The sequence below is a fragment of the Rosa rugosa genome, chromosome 5 (assembly GCF_958449725.1).
Source record: "Rosa rugosa chromosome 5, drRosRugo1.1, whole genome shotgun sequence".
In the NCBI taxonomy this organism is placed as follows: domain Eukaryota; kingdom Viridiplantae; phylum Streptophyta; class Magnoliopsida; order Rosales; family Rosaceae; genus Rosa; species Rosa rugosa.
The window spans coordinates 14,095,139-14,117,892 of NC_084824.1; the positions used below are offsets into that span (position 1 = coordinate 14,095,139).

At 37.0% G+C, this 22,754-nt stretch overlaps 2 protein-coding genes across 2 annotated transcripts; both read right to left on the reverse strand.

Moving 5' to 3' along the window:
* Positions 1 to 27: 27 nt before the first annotated feature.
* LOC133712577 (uncharacterized) lies at positions 28 to 6,855 on the reverse strand. The gene is made up of 14 exons (XM_062138678.1): positions 6,513 to 6,855; positions 6,320 to 6,432; positions 6,137 to 6,233; positions 5,921 to 6,045; positions 4,988 to 5,522; positions 4,680 to 4,865; positions 4,201 to 4,494; positions 3,949 to 4,101; positions 3,194 to 3,348; positions 2,606 to 2,711; positions 1,569 to 2,486; positions 1,203 to 1,275; positions 706 to 1,062; positions 28 to 447 (listed from the first exon to the last, which is right to left on the reverse strand). The coding sequence occupies exons 1-14, from the start codon at positions 6,615 to 6,617 to the stop codon at positions 260 to 262; spliced, it is 3,405 nt and encodes a 1,134-aa protein (XP_061994662.1). The 5' UTR covers positions 6,618 to 6,855; the 3' UTR covers positions 28 to 259.
* Positions 6,856 to 9,108: 2,253 nt separating this feature from the next.
* Positions 9,109 to 19,960, reverse strand: LOC133708713 (E3 ubiquitin-protein ligase UPL6). The gene is made up of 26 exons (XM_062134219.1): positions 19,486 to 19,960; positions 18,589 to 18,686; positions 18,313 to 18,440; positions 17,639 to 17,750; positions 17,261 to 17,441; positions 16,567 to 16,749; positions 16,152 to 16,334; positions 15,031 to 15,112; positions 14,764 to 14,879; positions 14,305 to 14,609; positions 14,035 to 14,131; positions 13,643 to 13,786; positions 13,413 to 13,496; positions 13,254 to 13,340; positions 12,951 to 13,091; positions 12,688 to 12,813; positions 12,325 to 12,423; positions 12,187 to 12,254; positions 12,010 to 12,076; positions 11,383 to 11,553; positions 11,195 to 11,284; positions 10,311 to 10,391; positions 10,024 to 10,097; positions 9,836 to 9,907; positions 9,640 to 9,729; positions 9,109 to 9,557 (listed from the first exon to the last, which is right to left on the reverse strand). Exons 1-26 carry the CDS (start codon positions 19,642 to 19,644, stop codon positions 9,491 to 9,493), a joined length of 3,105 nt encoding a protein of 1,034 aa, XP_061990203.1. The 5' UTR covers positions 19,645 to 19,960; the 3' UTR covers positions 9,109 to 9,490.
* Between the last annotated feature and the right edge of the window lie 2,794 nt (positions 19,961 to 22,754).

The window sequence follows — 22,754 nt, forward strand, 5'->3', positions numbered from 1 at the left end:
TATCGTGTTGTATGTCACATTAAACCATAAAGATTAAAGACGCCCTTGATTATTGATATCAATCTTCCTTTCTAAGCCATAACCCACAGAGATAGTCAGACATTCAAGTTAACTAATATGGGATTAACTGCTTTTGCATGGGGAGACGGTAGAGTTAGTATGGTAGAATAACATTTTGGATGCAACCCCTATTGCAGAAAACTACTGTGGTCTGTCTTTACAAAACTTGATGCAGCACTAGGTTGTCTATAGCTTCTTCCTACTTCGCTGCGTTCTTCTTGACTTTCTTTTGCTTCTGCTTCAATTGAGAGAGGCCTGCAGCTGTAATCTTCACATTTCCAATAATTGCGGCAACCAGCTCAGGATCAGTACATGCTTTCATCAACTCTTTCTCTCTAGCTGTTGCATCCGGCATGTGGCTAAACAAGTTCATGGCAGTTTTTGCACCTACAAAAATTTGGAAAGAAAGCAGTTTAACATGCTGTACAAAAAACTAAGTTCACATATTAGTCCACTTTCCCAAATGGATAAACTAATTTGTTACTTCCATGGGATTAATCCATGGTAAAAAGATGAATAATTGCTGACCTAGCAATGCAGTATTTCAGAAACTAACATGCAGGAACATCTGCCTACTGCCATTAAAAGGAGCAAGTTCACCATAAAAGTATGCGGAAAATTTACAATGGGATGAACATTTAATACCTTTTCCTCTCTTCACAGAGCCAGGAATTATCTTCACTCGATATTTGTAAGATTGGACTGCATTATAAGGACCACATACAGGCACTGCATACAAGAGAATATCACTGGGCAGTGGATTGCCAGTCAAGTAATCCACATCATTTAATTTTTCTTTCTCCTCTTCACCTATCTCATGAATATCATCCTCCTCAATTGTCACCTTGTCTAGTTCAGAAGTAGTTTTATCCAAGGCATTAGGGTGATCAACTCCACCATTTGCATGACTATCTGATGTATCAACTTGATGTTCTTGGCAATCTCGGGACAGATGACCTACCTTCTTACATTTATAACATATTTTTGCACCCTCTTCAGGACCTGTTGGTTTTCACAAACAATAAAAGAAAGAAATAAGTTTAAAAATCAATAGACGGCCCCATGGCAGCAGCACTGATAACCAGATAACCAGTTGAAGTTGGCAACAAAGGAAGTATACAAAGACAATGAAATAAAAATACCAGGTTTCTTGTCCTCCACTTGAGCTATCTCTCCATTTTGTGACTCTCCTTTCTTCTGTACATTTCCAGCAGACTGAAAATTCCAAATATTAAATTATAACTGGGTTGATTTTGTTTTATAGTAAATTCTGATAATCATATTACTATAGCACAGGATGTAGTTATACCTATTATACTTAATTCATATGGACATGTTGGTCTAATATTTTATAATGACTCGTGCACAAATACACTCACGCTCATTTATGTCACAAAAAAAAAGCCAACATAAATGGCAAGATTATAGATCATAAAACTTAAAGGAATCAAGGCAAGAAAATCAATTGGTTCTAAAAATCCAATGTAAAAGGTAATGAAGTTACTCACGGCTAGTAAAGCCATACGAATCCTTCTTTCTTCCTCATCTTGATTGGCATATTTCTCTTTTATCTTCTTGAGTTTACCCCTCTGTCCACGGCTGGTTTTTCCACCACCTGGCTTCTTATCATTTGCTTCCTTTTCAGGCTGACGGACAGAAACATTTTCTTTCACTTTATCTACTTTCGGTTTAACATCTTCAGGAACACACTGGCCTTTCTTGAGCTTTCTTCTTTCAGCTTTCGAGATATAAGCTTTCTCTTTTACTGTAGCCTTATTCTCTTCAACATTTTGTTCTGCTACCGAATCAACTGGAGAGGTTTCAACTTTATAATTTTTAACAGACATAGATGCAGATCCAAGCCCAAGAGCTCTATCAATGAGGTCCTCAAGTTGTGCGGTGACAGGTGCAACACCATTCACAGCAACATCAACTGCGTTGTCTTGATCAACATCATTCAAGATGTTCCTGGTTTTCATGGAACTTTCATTTGAGTCCACTTGTTTAGCAACGGTTGTAGGTAAGCTATTCTGAGAGGATATATCATCTGGTTTATGTACATGTTTAGATGAATCTGGTTCACTTTGTGATTCCCCTAGAATTTTTTCCTCTCTCAAATCCTTCTCTGATTCAGAATCAGAAACCTCACTTAGAGGCCCACTTTCATCAGCATCATTTGTCCCTTCCTCCTCACCTCTTACCCTCCTCTCGTTCAGATGTGAACCCAAGGAGCTCTCATCCAACCGAAATAACAGCCCAAAGCCCATAATCAGAGGGTGTGGAGGAAGAAAGTTCTTCTTCCCACGAATCATGAAACTTCCAACTGTAAGATACTCCCCTGTAGGAGCAGTTTTACTGACTTGGTGAGGATAAACCCACCAAGCACTAGTGACCATCTTTGAATCCCATGCCGCACTTTGGCAAACCTATATCATAATATCAGTAAAATAGTTAAGTCATACACTTCCAATGATATGAAACCCTCTCTATAACACAATAAACTACTACCAAATGTGAAAGCATTTTAGGAAGGTCAAAGACTTACTGTGTAGCATCCAGCTTGATTTAAAGTAAGTGGAGGCACTGGTTGTTCGGGCCTATGGTTCTTTATTACAGTACTAGAAGCGCCATGCAAATCTGCATGAACATACCTGTTACATAACCAAATCAATATTAGAAAGAAGATGCCGAGTCCGGATTTACAGTAGATTGCCAGAGAAGTAATGAAGACAAGGGAAATCATCAAAAGAAAACAAATGGAGAAAACATAAAAAGAGGTAGGGCAAAATCAACAAACAGGACATAAGAAGTATCAATATCCAACTACAATGGAGTTCCTGAGAAGAGGCAGCCATAGGGAAGACATTAAAGGAAGAACAGAAGGTATCGCAAGACTAACAAAACTAAATGATGCACCTAAGCTCACATTTTCTCCTAATATTATCGTTCCGAACAGTTGTATATTTTAGGTTAAAACTCAAAAGGTGCAGTTCTTTAATTTTCACCATAAACTTCAGCATGTTGGAACTAGTCTTGGTAACTGTATACTTTCAACCTATAACTGTCTTTACCCGGTGCTTGCATATCTGATTTATGTTAAAGAAGATCATGACAGCATAACTAATTCACTTACAGATCTCCTTTTGACATGTAGCGCTTGACTATCATCTCATTTTGTTGAGCATCACGTCCACTGATAACCAAATAGTTTTCACTGCTGATGAACCAGTTAAATTTCTCAAACCAGTGAACCTTGCGCATATGTGAAATGGTAGCAACAGCTTTTTCCTGAGAGTTATTTGAAGGAAACAAGATTAAAACTTGAAAACAATTTATGTCATGAGATTATAAAGCTATATCAAAATTAGATTCCGATAACGGCGCCATATATCTACAGCTAACTGTCTCTATTACTCATACATCACTTGCTAAATAGATAGGAATATAAATGCTTGGCATTGTGGTCACATTGATGTTGATAGACTGCTCTCATCACACATATACACCAACATGAGGTTACTTTTTCCTTCTTTTTTTTGTGTTTGAAATTTGAATAAGAACAAAGATTCAAAAAAAAAAAAAAAAAAAAAAAAACCTGTAAAAGAGTCCACATCATGAAGGCAACAGAAAACAGAAGAGCACTGATCTGCCATTCATGACACCACTGACTAGAATATCCATAATCAAATAAATAAATATCTAAGTAGTACATTATTTTCTACCTCAACTAACTCAAATATCGGTTGTAACCTAATAGAGTTTCTACTTCAAGGCTGAATGAAGACCGTGAACAGGCCCCACAGACAATACTGAAATACAATGATAATACTATTGATTTGCATAGAGCATTAGCTATCTCAGCTTTAAAACCACAGAACGAGAAGCTACCTGCGATAGCTGCAGACGAGTCTTTCTTTCGGCAGCTTTAAATGCTTTTTCATGTGCTGTTACAGTCTTCTCCTGTTTGCTCTCCTTGCTTTTCTTTAGTTCATACCACCGCCGAGCATTGGCATGTGCAGAAAGCGCTAAATCAACTTCCACCTATAAGAGACAAGAAAGTTATTGGAAGTAGACTGTAATGAAGAGAAACATTGTTTCAATCTAAAGAAGACGCAGAAAATATAGATGCTCGAAAGACACCTTATCTGCAGGGAGAGTCTTCTCATCATCATCCATTTCATCAAGATTGTTGCTCAAAAGCAATGTCATGCAATTCCTTTCAAGATAAAGCTTGTCAATGAGTCCGGCAATAGGATTTCCAGATTTCTTCTCTTCCTTTACCATACGAGCAAGATCCTCCCAACTCATGCCCTTTGCAAGAGCTACACGAACAGCTAATATAGCAGCATCCACATCTTCTAAATTATATTCTATCAATTCCGCCATTTTAACACATTGGTCAACCTCTTTCCTTAACATATGCACACGATTTTCCTACATATAGGATTGAAATAACTGAGATGGAAGATTTCAATAAGTTGCTATGTAGTTCAACTTGAAAGAGAAGGATGATAAAAGGACTTCTCTAATTGAACTTGTGTGCTATCTTAAATTCAGTATAGTTGACTTGAATCTCTCTTTGAAAAGCAAATAGTAAAATAATAGAAAAGGTACAAAACCTGATCCACGCGGATTTTATTAAGCCTCTGGGTGGCAGAGCTCTCTTTTGCTTTTTGTTGCTGCTCTGACCTTTGACTCTCAATTTTGCTATAGAACTCATCCAAAGATGCATCAAATGTTTCAAACTGCACATACTCCCTCGACTTGAATTGGTTCAATAATATGGGGCAGAATTCATCATATATCTGCACAACAGATTCAGGAAATCCTAGATAAGATAACAATAATGAAAATCTATAAAGGTAGATCCTTCATTCAAGAGAAGAAAAAAAAAAATCTTGTGCACAAGAAGAAATCATGTGGTAACCTGGCCAGAACTTCCTGGTTCAGATGGGGGACCATTCTTCCCTGAATTTTTGTTCTGCATCAAAATGTATCCTTCAGGAACTTTTTCACCGGATATAACATCATGCAGCCAGTCCTCAAATTTTGTAACAGCTTCGAGCAAAAGCTTTAGTGTATTGTCATCTAGCTTTTCATCTTTACCAACTTTAGTATTTGGAACAAGACCAGCATCTAAAATAATATGCTCAGAAAGGGCAGGTCCATAGCCCAGTCCGTCCCCTAGAACATTCTTCAAAGTGGCTTGTTTGGCTTTAGCATCACCAGGCTTTTTACTGGACTCGATGGGCTTCCCACCTTTACGACCACCCTTTTTTTCTTTTGGCGCATCAGATGCATCATTTCGACCTTCAGAATCTTTTACAGATTCATTGTTATCAGGTTCCTTGGAATATGTAAGGGCTTCCTGCAACTTTGCAGCGGTTGTTCGCTCAAAAACTCGACAAATCTCTATTGGATAACGATGGCGTGACATAATTGCAACCCCTTTGTCATCATCCCTACCAAAATGAGATTTTACCATCTAATTAATATTTTGACAAGAAAATGAAAAACCAAAAATCAGAAGTCTTTGGGTTTCTCTCGAAGTAAACATGCGAGCAAAATCAGAAGCTAGAACACCGAAGTCTTTTGGATTGCAACGTATATTTAAGATAAGTACTAACTCAAATAGCAGTGCATCCCTAATCACGCAAAAGCAAGAATACTTATTCATGTCCATGATTGTTACATGAAAACCAAAAATCAGAAATCTTTGGGTTTCCCTCAATCAACAAGTGAGCAAACTTAGAGCCTAGAAAACATGATTCTCGATTGCTACTGATATTTTATCTTAAATAAAAGTGCATCTTCATCATGTCCATGAACATTAACCGAGACAGGAAATGGATTCACTAACCTATGCGAGCGAAGAAGAGTCATGACCATATATTCGGAATCTGCAAGAATAATATTTCCTTGCGCATATAGCTCCAATATAACATAGTAGGCATTAGCACCCAATCCAAACTGAAATAGTATAATCTGCCAAAAATGCCACACAAAAATTAACCAAAGCACAAAATGTCAAGACTATATTTCGAAAAATCCAAATTGCCAGAGCTTTTTGTTATACCCGATCGTATCCCAGCTGCCTCACATCCTCGAGCCTTCTTGTTCGTATATGCTTCCTTATTTTGAGCGTAAAACCAGACGGAGTATTACTCTTGTCCCTACAATACAGAAGCAGAAAGCCCATGAACACTATGAACTATTAACCACAAAAAAAAAAAAAAAAAAAAAAAAAAAAAAAAATTACCGAACATAGGCAGTAGTGTGCAATCTGACGCCGCTTTCGATAAGCAAGAAGACCTTCTCGCTCTCGCCGGACTCGGTGACGCCGCTACTGTTCATAAGCTTCAACATATAGGTCTGTAAAAATCGAAAACAAATTAGGAAAATCACAGATTGTATCATAGGGTTAAACAGCAGGAGAAGGAGAAGAGAGGGACCTTGGGAGAGAGATCGTAGACATTGGCGCAGCGCATGCCGATAAGCCGCCGCAAGCACTTGACCTCGGCGGCCACGTCGGCCGTGTTCATCCGCACCTTCACCATCTTCGGCGGCCTCTTTCTCTTTTCTGTGGTTGCAGGTGTCTTAAACGGAGCGTTTTGAGATAACAATCAGGGCGGTCAGCGATTTGCTGGGAAGAAGCGGGGGTGGCGCTATGGCGGCAACAACGCCCTAATCACACCTCCTTCTTTCCTATTTTTCTCTTCCAAATATTTGAAGCTCGATTTTCTTTTCTTTCAAGATTTTTTCTTTTTCTTTTTGTCCCTTTCTCTTCATATTGGGGGAGAGACTGAGAGAGGCAAAGTTGGAAGATATTGGTAAACTTGCTTCTTTTTGTTTTTAAACAGCACTAGTGTGGCTGTTCTCAAATCTTGATTAATGAAACTGCAAAATGCAAAGGGAGACATAGAGCCTAAATCTCATATTACAATAAGCAATAAGAGAACATCCTAAAATAATATCAGTATAATGAACAATAAAACAGGAAACCGGTAAACTTGCTCTTTCTTTCTTTTTTATCCAATAAAGTAATTTATTCATACGAAGATAATGTTACAAGTATAATGAACAGTAAAACCGGGAGCCCTGCTTTTAACACCATATAATAGAGAGTACGTAGTGTTAAATCGTCGTTCAAATTAGGGCATTATTTAGAAACGAATACTACTGGCTAGTTTGATATGAGTTGTGCTTATAAGATAAGCTAGTTTATGCTGTTATAGTACTAAAAATAAATGGCAAAGTGTTTTACTTAACTTGAAACTAAAAGTCTAAAGGGTCCCTGACCCAAAGCACCAAATTTGGCCAAAATAATCTCACTTACCCCAGCAACAAATTTTTATTCACACTTACTCTGTTTAAAGTAAAATTACAGTTTTGCCCTTAATTAATTAATTACACATGCCACTACTCTCACTTTTTCTCTCTCTTCTCTCTGCGATCTGCACACACACACACACTCACTCTCTCTTCGGCTGTTCTTCTTTATCGTCTCGTTGAAGTACGCCCCCTTCAAAACGACGACGTCCTTCTCGTCGACCTCCGACTCCTTGTACACCTCATGATCGCCAGTGCCCTCATCGAAATCGGAGAAGTCGTCGTAGGTCTCGCCGTCGAATTTGTCTAGATCTGGATAGTGAGGCGCCGCGTCGTGGCCCTGCTCGGTCGGCTCTTCGAGGAAGCTGAGATCCTCCTCGTCGTCGACGGTGGCGTCCTTGCAAAGAGCTGGGCGGGAGCAGAGGAGGAGCAGAGTGCCGAGTGTGAACACGAGAACGAGTCGACTCGCCATTTTGGAGTGAGTGAGAAGAAGAATGATCAGAGAGACTGGAAGACTGAGATCTGGTTTTAGTGGCGGTTTAATAGAAATGGAGGATGAGGAGTCCAAACCTCTGTGCGACGTCGTTTCTTTGAGTTGCGGTAAAGCCAACCGTTGCCGGATTTGGTTTTGAAAGCTTACCATTTTAGAAGCATCTCACGTTAACCATCAAGGACCCACAAGTTATTATTTTCTTGATATTTTCTTATTTTGTAAGCTTTTATTTTATGATAAATAAATGTATTGCCTCTCCTTTACTACATGAAATCATTCCAAAGTTTTTAGTAAACTTACAATTTGATTGCCCAAATATGTGATTGGGCATTTCATATTACATCATCAAACTTTGATGGGTATAGGTTGTAGAAAAGGGTATTGAGGGCAATAGACGTTTTAAATTGATGTAAACTTCCCCTTTTTTTCTTTTATCAAAGTTTTATTTGTCTAAATTTAGGGAGATTAGCTCTCATTCCGATAACTGAAATATTTATTGAGGGCCAATAGACGTCTATTGGGGGGCAATAGACGTCTATTAAGGGGCAATAGATGTCTATTGGGGACAATAAACCTTTCCGGTGAGGTTTTCATAAAAGTCTAGTGGGCGGCGGCCAGTGACCGGATTCCGGCGGCCGGTGACCGGCTCCGGCGAAGTATCATATGGTTTCTCTCTCTCTCTCTGTCTAAGTAACAAAGGGGTGAGGGTAAAATGGTATTAAAAAAAAAAAAAAAAACACAAAAAAAAACCTTAATGGGGTATTAGGGAATACCTCCTTAGAGTGTTTTGGGTAAGAGGGGATGAAAAAAACTTAATGGGGTAAGTGGAAAAAAAATCTCTAGAAATGGGAAAAAGTATACTTTCATAAATTAAGTTGAGTGAGCTTCTGCTAGCTTAACATAAAAATAGCTTTTTGCAGTCCTACTTCATTGCTTTTAATTTAAACTGCTTATAAGCTTTGCCAAATGCATGTTAGATTGTCGATCAAATTAGGGCATTGTAGTATAATATCATCCTAGTGTGTTCGTTTTCTCTGTTCGTCTCTTTGGTACGATCTTAACATCACAGAGAAACCGAGAACTGTAGCAGCAATGAGCTGACGGTCGTGCGACGAGAATATAAGTATGTAATTGATAAAAGAGGCACACTTCAGCCATAATTATAGCACAGCAAAGTTTGCGATCCTAACAGATGATACTCATAACTGTATGTAAAGGAGGAAAGGTAAGAAACAATCTATATATTCGATTAATATGCCTTTTCTCATTTACAGAAATATATCAACTATGATGGTCTGAATTATTTTACAATTCTCCAAACCAATTTATGATGTGAAGAAAGCCCAGGACCTGTAAACTTGACAAAGCTGTTGCACTTTGCAGATTAACCCCGCATATTTACATGTCAAATCCGGAGCTTGCAAGAAATAGATATCTACATGCCACCACTAAACCCCAAGCTTCACTCTGCTTTGGCTGTCCGCAGCTCATTGGTCCTTGACAATTCCAAGCAAGAACTTGCTTGAATCAAATTAACAGGGCTATAATTGTATGCCTCGAAAATGAGGGCGATGCAATATGTGCTCAATTAGAATGCATAGCTTCCCATCAGCTCAAATCAAAACCAGCTTCTGCACTTATTGCATACATCAACTTCGTTTCTAATTGCTCCTTGCTGTATTGAAAAACATGTTATTGAATAGGCTATTATGATGGAAGAGTCAGTGTAGAAAATTAAGAAATTTATACAGACAAACCTCCGATATGGTGGAAGCTTCAGCAGATTCATACATGTAGCCGCAGTTGGCAATCGGTCAAGAGCTTCATCAGTTGCACTACCAGCAGCTCTATCAAAATAAAGTAAATACATACAAACAGAAACCAAATGTTCTCAACAATTTTACTACGATCAAATGATTTCTAATCAGATGAAACTCTAGCATGAATTCTTACCTCTGGATGCAAAACAATGGTTCAAGGTACTTGAACCCAAGCAATGGTCCTCTAGAGCACCCAGTCACAAATCTGAAAAAAAGCTGGTGCAGTTAGTACCTTTCCTGAAGTTCATTTAACTTGAGAGTGGCAAAAAATTTAATTAGACACCATATGAAGGAATTTTCTAATAGATGCTACAAACTTACTTCAAAAATTTCTTCTGATTTTCCAATGAAAAGCTTTTGAGAACTTCCCAGAACATGTCAACAACATAATGCTCCTGTTGAAACAAATAATGAGAAAAAATATATAAATAGCAGGAAAATTTGAATTTATAGAAGCCCACAATAGACTCTGATATTCAGGGAAGACATGTAACGGACCAGGTTAATTACCAAGGACAACTCCATCTGGAACTAGATTTATCAATTTAAGCAATATCTGTACATGTCCTAGAGAGGCATATAAAACAAGTTAACATCCAGGAACTTACACTGTGATAGCCACCAACATAGTTAGTGTTTCTCCGTAGATCATCAATATCCAGGCTGTCAAGTGAACCTGATATCAGAAGCTGTGAAAACGAGTTGAGTCAAAAATTTGGGAACTTCAGCAAATAAAATCAGATAAAGCTCTTGTGAAGCGTTAACTGTAATAAGCCTTGCGATAAGCACAATATGTACCAGTTAGTAAAGAAACTTTGCAAGCAATACACCCTTTATCCCATAAATCAATTTACTAATTAGGAACTTCGCAAGCCATACACACTTCGTCTCATAGATCACTTTACTTGTTAGAAACTTTGCAAGCAGCAATGCAGCATACACTTCATCCAATAAACCACTAAACATAATACAGTATGGATTCAGCTTTTATACCAACTTGAGGTCAACAGGACATTCAAAACCTATTATATGGCAAGAAATGAACAATAAAATGAAGGGATCTTCATAGTTTATATCACTAAATATGAGTCATGCCATGACTTCAACTGAGAACAAATAAACTAGAAAGTAGTAATGAAAGTACAATAAGCTAGATAAAGGATATCTAGTGATATGAGATACTACGTTAGGTCAATAAAGCAGAAAGTAGAATGACCAAGTGCGGGGAGTGTCTAAGATCGCAATATTTCTTAAGTGCAGAGAATGACTAAGATCATTTTTGTATATTAATCTTAGACCACCGACAAGAAAACAGAAAGTAGAATGACGAAGTGTGGATAGTGTCTAAGATTGCGATATTTCCTAAGAGCAGAGAATGACTAAGATCGTTTTAGTATATTAATATTAGACCACAGTCAAGAAATGAGTATGAACATATGATTCTATGTAAACTAAGTGCAAATCAATAAAGCATTAAGGTAGACCATAATACCTGAAGTTCATGCTCATTAAACATATCAATCCAATCTTTCTGTATAAGCTGCTGAAACCCCCTTAAGAAATGAGAACTTTGTTGACGTATCTGAAAATGAATGTAACCATGTTACGTCCACAAAGAGAACAAATAAACCCAGACGGTGTCTCATATATTCAAATATTCAATATGGAAAGTTGCATTACCTGATAATTTAAACGGTGATTGGCAACAAGATGAATAAAAGTAATGACATTGTCATTAGTGACACGTAGGTTTTTTCCGCCCGGAAGCAGCTCTTCCTCTGTTTGCTCCCCATACTCATTATTTACAATCACAAAATATAGTTCTAGTTCTGAAATATCACCTTTGAAATGCTGCATGTAATAAATTGTAAAAGGGTGGGAATACGAAGCTTTCCGGAAATAGAAATAATTGCAAGATGATCCCACAAGAAACAAAAGAAGCAGTCATTTCAATTTAAATACAGATGAGAAATATAAGTGATTCACTTCAACTGCTTTTTATTGAACAAAATGCCAATTAAGTCCAATAGAATATTTTACAGAAAGAAAGATTACTTGAAGTGAGTGATTAGTAGATTAAAAATTCGATAACAAGATACAAATTTCAAATGATCAGAAAGAGTTTCAAAAATGACACAACAAATTCGAATGAATACTATTGAGAAGCCATGCCCAGCATGCAACACTCAACAGTAATCTAAGATAAAAATATTGCAAATAAAGGAGACTTCTCCTATGATCGAGTCAATACAAGCACAAGCCTCCACTACAATCAATTTCAGGAAAAAGATGAAAGAGCAAACTTACCTTCAAGAAAATAAGGTGGCGATACAATTCTTGGTCTAATGAAGGTAAATCATTCAAGTAGTTGTACCTAACCAACAAATGGAAAAGAAAAGAAGTTCAGTATTACAATTGCAGTCAAACATACTAGACAGTTTCATTAAAGGATTACAGGATTGCAGTAAAAGAGTGAGTGCTTACTTCTGCTTTAATTTGCTCAGGAAGAACGTTGCAAATGGAATATCAACAAGAATTCCCTCAAACAAGGCCTGTAATGGAGAAACACGTCATATTATGATGAAGCATCATATAGACATCTACAGTATAGAGACTTGTTACCTTTGCAAGAAGAATTCCCAGAAAGTGGAAAAATTGGAGATGCTGATCATGAATCATTCCTGAACCAGGATTAGGGTAGAGGAGATGGTCGGATGTTTCCTGGATATATGAAGCAGAGGGCAGAGAACAAAGAAGATAAATCAGAAGAAATAAATAAACAGGTGGCAAAGGTACCACCTGTTCCGTCCTAATCTTTTGTTCCCCTATCACAGAGGACATTTAACTTTCAGGTGACATATAGGTGTAATTGGGATGTAAAATTGGTTTGCACAATTTAGAGCTATGTATCATTAGAAAGTACCAACATTTTGGCTATAAGCAGTACAAACTTCAGAAACTTAAATACCACAAAAATTTCATCACCTTAAATAAACCATACTGGACATCAAAGGCTGCTCGAGTAATGTTCTCCATGAAATCTTTAAAAATCCCACCACCATCAATTCCAGCTTCTTCAACCCCAAATTCATTTACAAATGTTACCCGAATCTGCAAGTGAACAGCCAAAGGAGATTAATTTGTGCAATGGATAGGAATGGATAGGAACGTTTACTAGCAACAGCAAAAGCACTCACAAACACAACCTCAATCTATTACATGTACAAAAGCCAGTAAAGACACATTACCGGTCCTCGAAGATCTTCTTCAGACAATGCACTCATCTGATTATAAGCATCTTCCAAGATACGATCCCGCCGTATTCTGAACCGGTTTCTGGTAAACACAGAATTAGACTCGTGTCTTTGTCTAGCTGCTGCCAATTGTGACTGCCAAATTGGTTTGAACAAATTAATGAAAAAACAGTTTAACATGATAAGGCTCAATAACAATTTGCACATCCTTTTACATAAATTTGGCTCAAGTCCAATCCCCATTGAACGGACAGTTCCAGGCTTCCAGATAAAGGTTCAAAGCAGATTAATACTTACAGTGAATATTTTAACTCTGCTTGTGAACGGTACTAGGAACGGAGCTTGCTTCAAAATGTCATTGGCTCGGGTATTTTCTATCACGGCCTTAAAAAATAAAAAGACGAGATTAGAACAAATGCAACAAAAAGTTTGGTCCTAGAAATGGGATCAATTTACCTGCGAAATGAAGAAATCATTGACACCATCAGCATGGAAGTCACTGGGGGAAGTAAACTCTCGTCTATTGTTCCAATCTTGCAACTACATATATAACAAATTGGAAGGAAGAAATGGAGGATAAGATTTACTGTTCAACATACTCTGGACACATATTAACTCAATGTAGGAGACTAATAAAGCTCTCACAAATACAACCACAAAATACACTTCTAAAGCTCATTTGTTACCTGGGAGAGGAGTTCAGATGCTACGATCCCAACCCTCTGTTGAATGAACTCCACAGGGTGCTTCTTCTTTGCAGGGGTGCTGGTGACAGATTTCGAAGAGTTACTGGGAGCCGTAGGATTCACCCAGAGAAGCTGCCATAGAGCCTGCAGAAAATGGAAAGTCCAAATAATTAACAATTAAATAGAAACTACCAAGTACTTGACCTCACAAATCAACTGTATGTGTGACATGGCAATCAGCAGTTCAGTACAGCACTGTAAATCCACTTTGTCATGCATAGTGAACAACCAATTATAGACCTACAAACTAGATATTCCCTGGCCGATACCCACAACTACAATGATCACCATGTTTTTAATATCTTAACTACATATATTCAACAAGAGTTCACCTGTCTAAGTATGATAATTAGGGATCTGATATCCTTCAACGATAGTGGCTTCTCCTGTTCATAGAACTCCTCATTATCAACTATTGTAAGCATGTGCCTGATCCATATAAATAAAGAGTCAAACTAGAGGCGTTCAATTCTATACACATTCAGTAGCCACATTGATCTAGCATCAAAACAGAATACATAAAGCATGACTAAACAATGAATAGATAATTTACACCAATAAAAAAAAATTGTGTTAAATGATGAGCAAGGTGGTAGTAGTACTTGTACACAGGACAGAAAACTGCCAAAGGTAATAGCCAACCAGGTGCATCTCCTGACAGTAGATATGCCAATTGCTCAGACAATGAAGACCATTTCTGGTTCTCATTGCACCGTTTCATAAAGTTCCATAGAACAGGGACAAGTTCGGTTCTATAAGCTAGGATAGTCATGATTCTCTCAAGAGGTAAGGTGTTGAAAGTGACATGTAGAAAAGCACACGCTGCGCCAACAGCTGACACCTCTCTATCATCCGGTGCTTTGTGTGAATCACTGACAAGTGAAATCCCTCCGAACAAAACATTTGTCTGCTCCAAATCCAAGCACCAAAAAAATAACAAAAAATCAAAATAAAATTTTAAAAAAATAAAATTAACTTAATATTATGAGGTAGAGGCAGATTTTCTTGCTATAGTTATACATAGGTTTACACGTAAATCATCACGGTTCAAGATGGCTTACAAATTGCAGAAGAAAGCGTGAATCTATGGCCTCACAAATCTGCCGTTCCAAATCATTATTCAAACATATTTCCATTGCATCATCTCCCTCAGTATCATCCTCACCCACCATGGAATCTGAAAGTCAGGATAAATTAGTATATATGTTGATTATGATACAGAATTTGATACGTTACACGCTGTAAACAACTCAATACAAGATCATAGATGGACCTAGACCACTTTGGAAAGTGGAACCTACTACAGCATGTATGCAAAAACGGCATACCTTCCTTGCTTTGTCTATTTGACGATTTTATTGAAGGAAGGGATTCCAACAAGAATGTTGCAACAGCAGCAAGGTCTACAGCCTGAAATTTACAAAAAAATTTGGCCATCAATAAAGTTGCAGTACTGATACATATGAAATAATGTAGCCACATAAGTGAATGCATAGCACATTAAGCAACTATGCTAAGAAATAAGTCGATGACCATTGTCAAAAACCTGTGGATCCTGTTTTTAACAAGGGAAACAAAAGAATAATAAAAACAAAAAATAATAAAAAATAATAAAAATAATAAAAAATAAAAACAAAAACTTGTCTTCTTTTCATCCATACACAGTACAACTGCTACTATAATGCGGCAACTTATAAAATCTATGATCTCACTGATTTTGTACTTTGGTTATACAAGGAGAAATTTATTGAACACTATGATCTCAAAACAGACGGAGCAAAGACAATATTTATTTTCATCAGAGAAACCTGTCTTTGAAACGGAATGAAGTTTATTCATCAATGAATGATACAGTAAAAGTGGACAAGTGGTCCACTAGCAAAGAGGAAGAAAAACAGCAGAAACCACGAATCTACACCAAAAACACTTGCATGATGCAGACAAAACACCCAAAAGAGAAAAAGCTATGCTCAAGCAAATATGAGAAATGCTGGTCTCGAATTCTGCCGAAACAGAAGCACATACAGCTACCAAAAGCTCTACAACCTGCACGTCTAAAAAAGCAAAAAAAATCCACTTATCTTAGCCACAGAAGAGCAACAATCTAAATTCTTTGTCAAAGGCCTAAACAAGAAAGTTGAAAGGTAAAGCCAAGTGCAACCAAGCCATTACTGTAGTATTCATAGTATGAAATCATTTCAAAGAACTGATAAGAATATAGAGGCCGGCAAGAGCACAAATTAGGTTCAAATCCTTTTTAAGTTACTCCAGCAATGCCTAGAAGATGATTTGAGCTTTGACAGATCAAGGAAATAGTAAACAGCTGATTCACGGAGCAATGGACGACAAAATGAGAAAAGGCAAACAATACACTATTCCACACAAAAAAAAATAATAATAATAATAATAAAATAAAATAAAAACCTTCTAGTAACAGTGAAGCAGTTACCATTTCAAACGAGCAGTCAGGCTGAGACAGAGCAACTCCGGAAGAATCTAGTATATTTCCCAGAAGGCAGGCATAACTGGGTAACTCAACTGATGTATCATTGGGAAGCACATCAGCATGATTATGCACACAGAGTGCCATCTGATGAATGTAATGTTGGCTCAGCCCACGTGTTGCAAAAACCTAGTCAAAGAGGCCACTACATTTGTAAGAAAATTTCTTGCCTAGGCAATACGAAAACAAGAGATTGTTCTTTCATAGATGATAAAAAAATAAAAGAACAAGTTCAGCACGATATAAGATTTGCATCGAATCAAAAGTCAGGGAAAAAAAAAAAAAGTAGCTCTAGTTTTGAGCGCCATCACCATGTGGGTTACGTCAGACATTAAAAATGTAATATGTCATTAAAAGTTACCCCTCTTAAATATGGTAGTAGCTTCCACAAGAAAGGAATTGTAAGAATCTGAGACGAAAAACTCCAGTGTGGACCAACGTTTGGGCAGTTACATGGCTCCTGACCAACGTGAGGAATTACAACAGCAAGAGTGCGCTCCAATGAAGATACTCTGTCAATGCAATTATGAGTCTCTATACTAGCCTGCACCATATTACCATATGGTTTTAGTACATGCTTTCAAGTGCACAATCAAGATATAGTAATTGACAAGTCTCCAAAAATAAGATTAAAAACTAAAAAAAGTAGGAACAATACAGAAATATTAATAATAGAAAACCAATTGGTGGTTCATTACACATTGTTGTTTTACAAATGGAAAAGAAATGTATGGTTTAAAATGTCCCGAGGTCTAAAAGAATATCTTTGATCATCTTCTTATTCACTTTACATGTGGATGTGTTAACTACGTAAGATTCATAAACCGCAATGTCCCCAGAGTCTTGATGGGAAACTAAAATCATTGGAGTTTCTTATGTTGTTTTCAGAAGTCCTTACAAAGAGGATACATAACTTCATACCATATCCCCCTTATGTAGGGATGAACAGATATCTTTGTTAAACTCAGCTATAAATGTGGAGTTATATCTCATGGAGTTGGGAGCAATAAACAAAAACAATAGCTAAGCATAAATAGCAGGAATCAGATGCATACCCTTCCTGTTAAAATAATCTCTCTAAACAGGGTAAATGCTTTTCTTTCCAGAAGATAGCCAACTGTCTTACAAACCCATGGAAGCTTATGATCAATCAACAAGACTACTGTTTCCAACAATAAAGTTGTCGGCACAGTGCACTCCTGGGGAGATGCAAAAAGTTGATCCTTCAATTGATTTCTGTCCAATAAAAGAATAGATAAGTAAGTCTGGCACCAACGAGCACCTTAAGGAAAGTTATTTATGTGAATGGCATTAAAAACCAACAAAACCAAAAGATAAAGCATTTTGATGTTTTGGAATCAAAACACCCAGTTAACCGTGAAAACCAAAAGAATCAGTTTTCCGAAAATTCATAAGGTGTTTCTGCAACCAACCTATTTTGATGAACAGCCTTGATACACAGATATGCAAGTTTCTTCACTCTGTAATTTACCAAAGCATGCTTCGATGAATAATCCATGCCTGCAAAGAGGCTCACCGTATCCCCTGTTTCAAAAGCAGATATTGTCAATAATGGATCCCAAGAAGGGCAAACGAGTGATCTCATTGATCTTTTTGAAACATTAAACCAAACTTCTCATATACTAGTACAAAAGGTTGAAAAACTGCACTTACTATGGAGATTTCTCACTGTTAAACTTTGAAACAACATAACTAGATAGAAGTGATTCAGCAGCTTACTTGTAGCCAGCTCTAACCTTATAAAAACAATATGGATTGGGATCTAAATGAACACATCCTAATCATGTCGTTTAATCGTAGTCAATTAGCAAAAATTCAAGATCTATTACTAAACATTAAATGAGCCTCCATATGTATATATATCCCCAAAAAATAAATGCTAATATGTTCACGAACCTTCGGGGGGGGGGGGGGGGGGGGATAAGGATGGTTTCAGGATTACAACTTAAGTGATAAAAGATTCCATGAAACCATCTAGGACTAAAAACAAAAGTTTCAAAAAAAGAAAAGAAAAAAAACAAACCAAACCAACAGTTGGAATTTATCACGAGGCATATATCAATCAAAAAATCACTTGAACTTTCACCTGTATCTCTGACAAATTGCTGAAGTAACCGGCATGTTTCCACAAGAATGGAAAAGTCGCCAACACTTCGAGCATCAAAGAAAAAAAGCAACTGGCGGAGAAAGTCTGAGTCTGGACCAAAACACGATCTGAATGCACAACAACAATTTGACATCAGAATGATGATGCTTAAAGTAGAGCATCAACTTAATTGACAACTATTACACTTAAGAGTCAGTTAAACGGAGCTCGTACGTATATATCAGTAAGAACCTGAAGTAAGGATTCAATTCTTACTTATCTGCATTCTGGCAATGTTTCCCATATGTTCCATAGAACTGTTCCCGCACCTTAGAATATTCAGATGTTGCTACCTTTCTCCCTCTGAAGCATTTCTGTAGCTAGTAATTAGTCAAAACTGGGCAAAACACACATGGTAGTAATTACACTTCTACCTAGACCGAACTTAACTCAGCACAGCTGAGCTGAATATATTTCAAAATAAACTGGAATTGAAAAGCATTCATTGATAGTGAGAAGAGTAACTGCAAGCTGAGTTATGACTGAGAAACGTGTGAGTTGTATAATCTTCCTTCTTCTTTTTTTTTTTTTTTTCCCTTTCTTCTTTTTTGAAGATATCTGCTAAGACTGTACTTCTAGAGATTCACGACATGTTCATAGTTTACTCACACTACCACTCCATGCGTAAAGTTGCAACAATGAGAAATCATGAGAGTATGCATAAAAGGCTGCTCATATTAGTCAAATTCTTCATTAACTCGTGAAGATTTCCCAAATGCGTGAACAACAACAGCTACATCCTTGCTCCAAAAACCATGTCCCACTCAATCCTGAATGGTAATTAGCCCTTTAACATTGAACACATTACAAATACAGACTCTCGACTGCCAAAAATATTGATTTCACGCTAGGCACCTGCTCTCCACAAAATCTACTCATATGGTAGGTTTTCAATCCACAATCTACGCTCAATTTAAACAAGAAACTCATTTCTTTACTGTCTTTTTACATTCTCAAGTGCTTTACGATGACATTACAGTAAAATGTAGCTACACAGCCACAACAAATTAGACTTAAAACACTACAAGCCTAACCAATTCGATCCAATTTCCACTCACTATCGATTCTTTCGCAGTAAGAAGCTAATTCAAACGAAAATGCAAGAGCACAGACCTGAATCTTAGTTGCGGCGAAGTTCTGCTGGCGTAACCACAACCGCCGGTTGCGCTCCAACCTCGTTTGCTCCAGAAGCTTCTGCCTATCCCTCTCCTTCGTACTCCTTCCCCCCAAATCCACGCGCTTCCGATTCGACGAATCGCCGGAGAAGAACATTCTCGTGAAATTCGAATCTCCGGAGCTAGGTTAACGTCCACGCAACTCGTTCCAGGCTTCGGCGAGTGCTTGATCGGCCGGACAGCGAAGCTAGCCCTAGAATCGGAGAAACTGAAGAGTCGCGATTGGATTGTTAATCATAGAACAAGAAGCAGCAGCAGAAGAAGAAGCAAGATTAGGGTTTGGTTTTGGGATTAAATAACGAGAGAGCTGAAGAAGAAGAAGAAGAAGAAGAAGAGGAGGAGGTTGGGCTGGACTGAATGTAGACGTCGTCGACTGAAAAGAATGCAAATTTTGAGGTCTTTTTCAAGCAAAACCTGATTTTGTAAAAAAAACTATTACGGTGCGTTTGGATGAGAAAATTATAAAATCCGTAGGAATTTATAAATGATGGAATCTTTAATTCCATCAATCTAAAATTCCACTAATTGCAATTTCTATTGTTTGGTTGCATCTATTTAGGATTTGAAATGTGTAATAAATTAAGAAAGTTTAAAACAAATAAAAAGATAAAATAGAAAAAAGTCTTGTTTTGGAAATAAAAATTGAATACTGCAAAGGAATTCGTAAAAGACACCTATTTTGATGGAAATTGAAGTGAGGAATTTAAATAATGAATTCCTTCGTTTTTTTCCACAGAGAAATTTAAAATTTCCAATCTGATAATGCCAAACGAGGGAATTGACTTTTAGGAATTATGAAATCCTCACTTTCAATTAAATTCCATCATTTTTTCCCTCATCCAAACACACTCTTAGGAAATCGCGTTTTTCTTACAAAGAGAGTCGGTACGAAACTTCGTTTCGTTTCGTTTTAGGCGGGTGTCCCGAAACGTTTCGTTTTGCCTGTAATTTTGCTTCAAGATGATGCCATAGAATTGATTCATTTCATTTTGTATTGAAATAAGGTTCCTTAAAAATTGTTCCAAAAAGATTTGCTTTGAGACACCCCATATCGAAACCTAAATCGCTTGGCAAAATAGCACTTGTTGAACCAAAGGCGAGCGACGACTTTGGAATGGCTAAATTAGTCAGAATTGAGTCTCAAACTGTCCAATCAGAAAATTCTTCTACGCATCGGTGGTGCAAGTGCGACAACAAATATCAGTCATTGATTTTTTATTTATATAACAAAAATATATATTTAATATTATCTAGTCGCCCATTTGTTTTCAGAAGGAATAGAAAGCACACAAAAATTGAGTGGATTGATCTCACATACTACATTCAAGATGGTCTATTTGGTCTTAAACTGAGCCCAAAAGGCCCATTTTATAGAGTTCCAAATCAATTGGGCTGCGCCAGCTTTTTAACTTGAGTCCAAAGCAAAAATCAGCCCATGTGTAGAGCCCAACAAAGACCAAAAGAAAAAAAGTAAAGCCCAACAAAAGTCAATTCAAATCCTTGTTTTCTTTTTTCTTTTGGTCAATCTTCAAATCCATGTTTCCACTTCTCAAACACAATTCATGGGTTCCTATTGGAGAACTGATTTAGTCTGAGAGTGGTCCAACTCCAGCTGACAGAAAAAGAGAGCCTCCCAATGAAATGAAGAAGAAATTACCACTGAAGAATCTGGACTTTCTATTCAAACATTCAAGAAGAAGACCATAGAATTAAGAAGAACACAATCCTAAATCATCTTTGCCACAGTAACATGCTGAATAGAATTATATAAGTTGGTTATAACTCCACCTATAAGAACCTTTTCAGTGTCAACCACAAGTCTAAGTTCAGTTTAGTTAGAACTAATAATGGTTAGGTGTTGCTGCAACACTTCACCTTCAGAAAATGAGTTCTTTCATCAAATTCTTCATTCCAATACAGTGAGCAAGACGAACACCTAGATTAATGATGATTAAGAAGTATCTATAACCTAATATACATTATCTTACTGCAGCAATGCTCACTGAGCTGATTAACTTGTATATATAGTTAGATTCATACATCCCAAATTGATTGACCTGTTGTGATAATGTAATTTATAGTTGAAATTTCTGTCTGACTTTGCTATTTCTGACTTTCTTGTGGGTTTGAAGGAGGCGGGATTGGGGGCTAAACTTTATCCATTTCTGACTTCCCTACCTTGTTTTGATTGTAGGTAGAAACCGTGTGTGAAATGAGACAATTGAGGAATTTGAGTTTGTGATATCGGAATCCAATACCGACAAGTAAGTAGTTAATCTTTAACTAGTTCTAAAACAAAACTCAACACCGACAAACTAATCAAAATTGAGTAAAAACTTTACATTTTGAATAGTTCCAACCAATATCCGCACAATACTATTCATGTACAATATCCATTTTTTAGTATCTCTTCACGAGCTAGCACGTCAACTTTGAAAAAAAACATATGATATTCCATGATGACATTTTCTAAACAAGCTAGCTTATTCTATTCTCTTAACTAGTTTGAACCAACTTTCACATAGTATTAGTGACTAATATATTGTTAGAAATGCTCTAAGTTTAGTCGATATTGTTTGAAGAATTTCAAACACTATGAAAAAGAATTGAATTTTGTAATACAGGAGTTTTTTTTTTTTTTATCAAATAAATAACTCATATACAACAATTAATCTATTATGAGTCGAATTCACTACCTCCCACTTATAAAATTGGAGACTTATGCTACTAGACCAAATAGTACTAGGCTTAGAGCATCTTTAGCAGACTCTCTATTTTGGCTTTTTAACTATTTTGGAGAACATGTTTAGCTTTCTATATATTTTAGCAGCTGCACCAGGCTCCTAAGTGGCTCTCTATTATAACTTTTAGCTATTTCGCTCTTAAATATAGAGAGCGAGATAAGGCTCTCTATAATTTAAAACATTCATTTTGAGTTATTTTATGCAATTATAAATACATTCAAAACTATTTAATCTTCATTTAAAAAATAATATAAATTCAAAAGTAGCTAAAATAGAGAGCATTAACCACTAGGGATAGTGGGGCGGTAGAAGGGTCTAGTCTGGAACCCCCAGGTCTAGCTTTCAAAACCCCATGAGGCCTTGGGGCCAGCCAGTGGGTGCATTTTGCCCCATGGCGTTCGGAAGGGATTAGTCCGGCTTTGCTGGGATACCCCTCGAAGGGTGTGTGTGTTGCTAACTTACT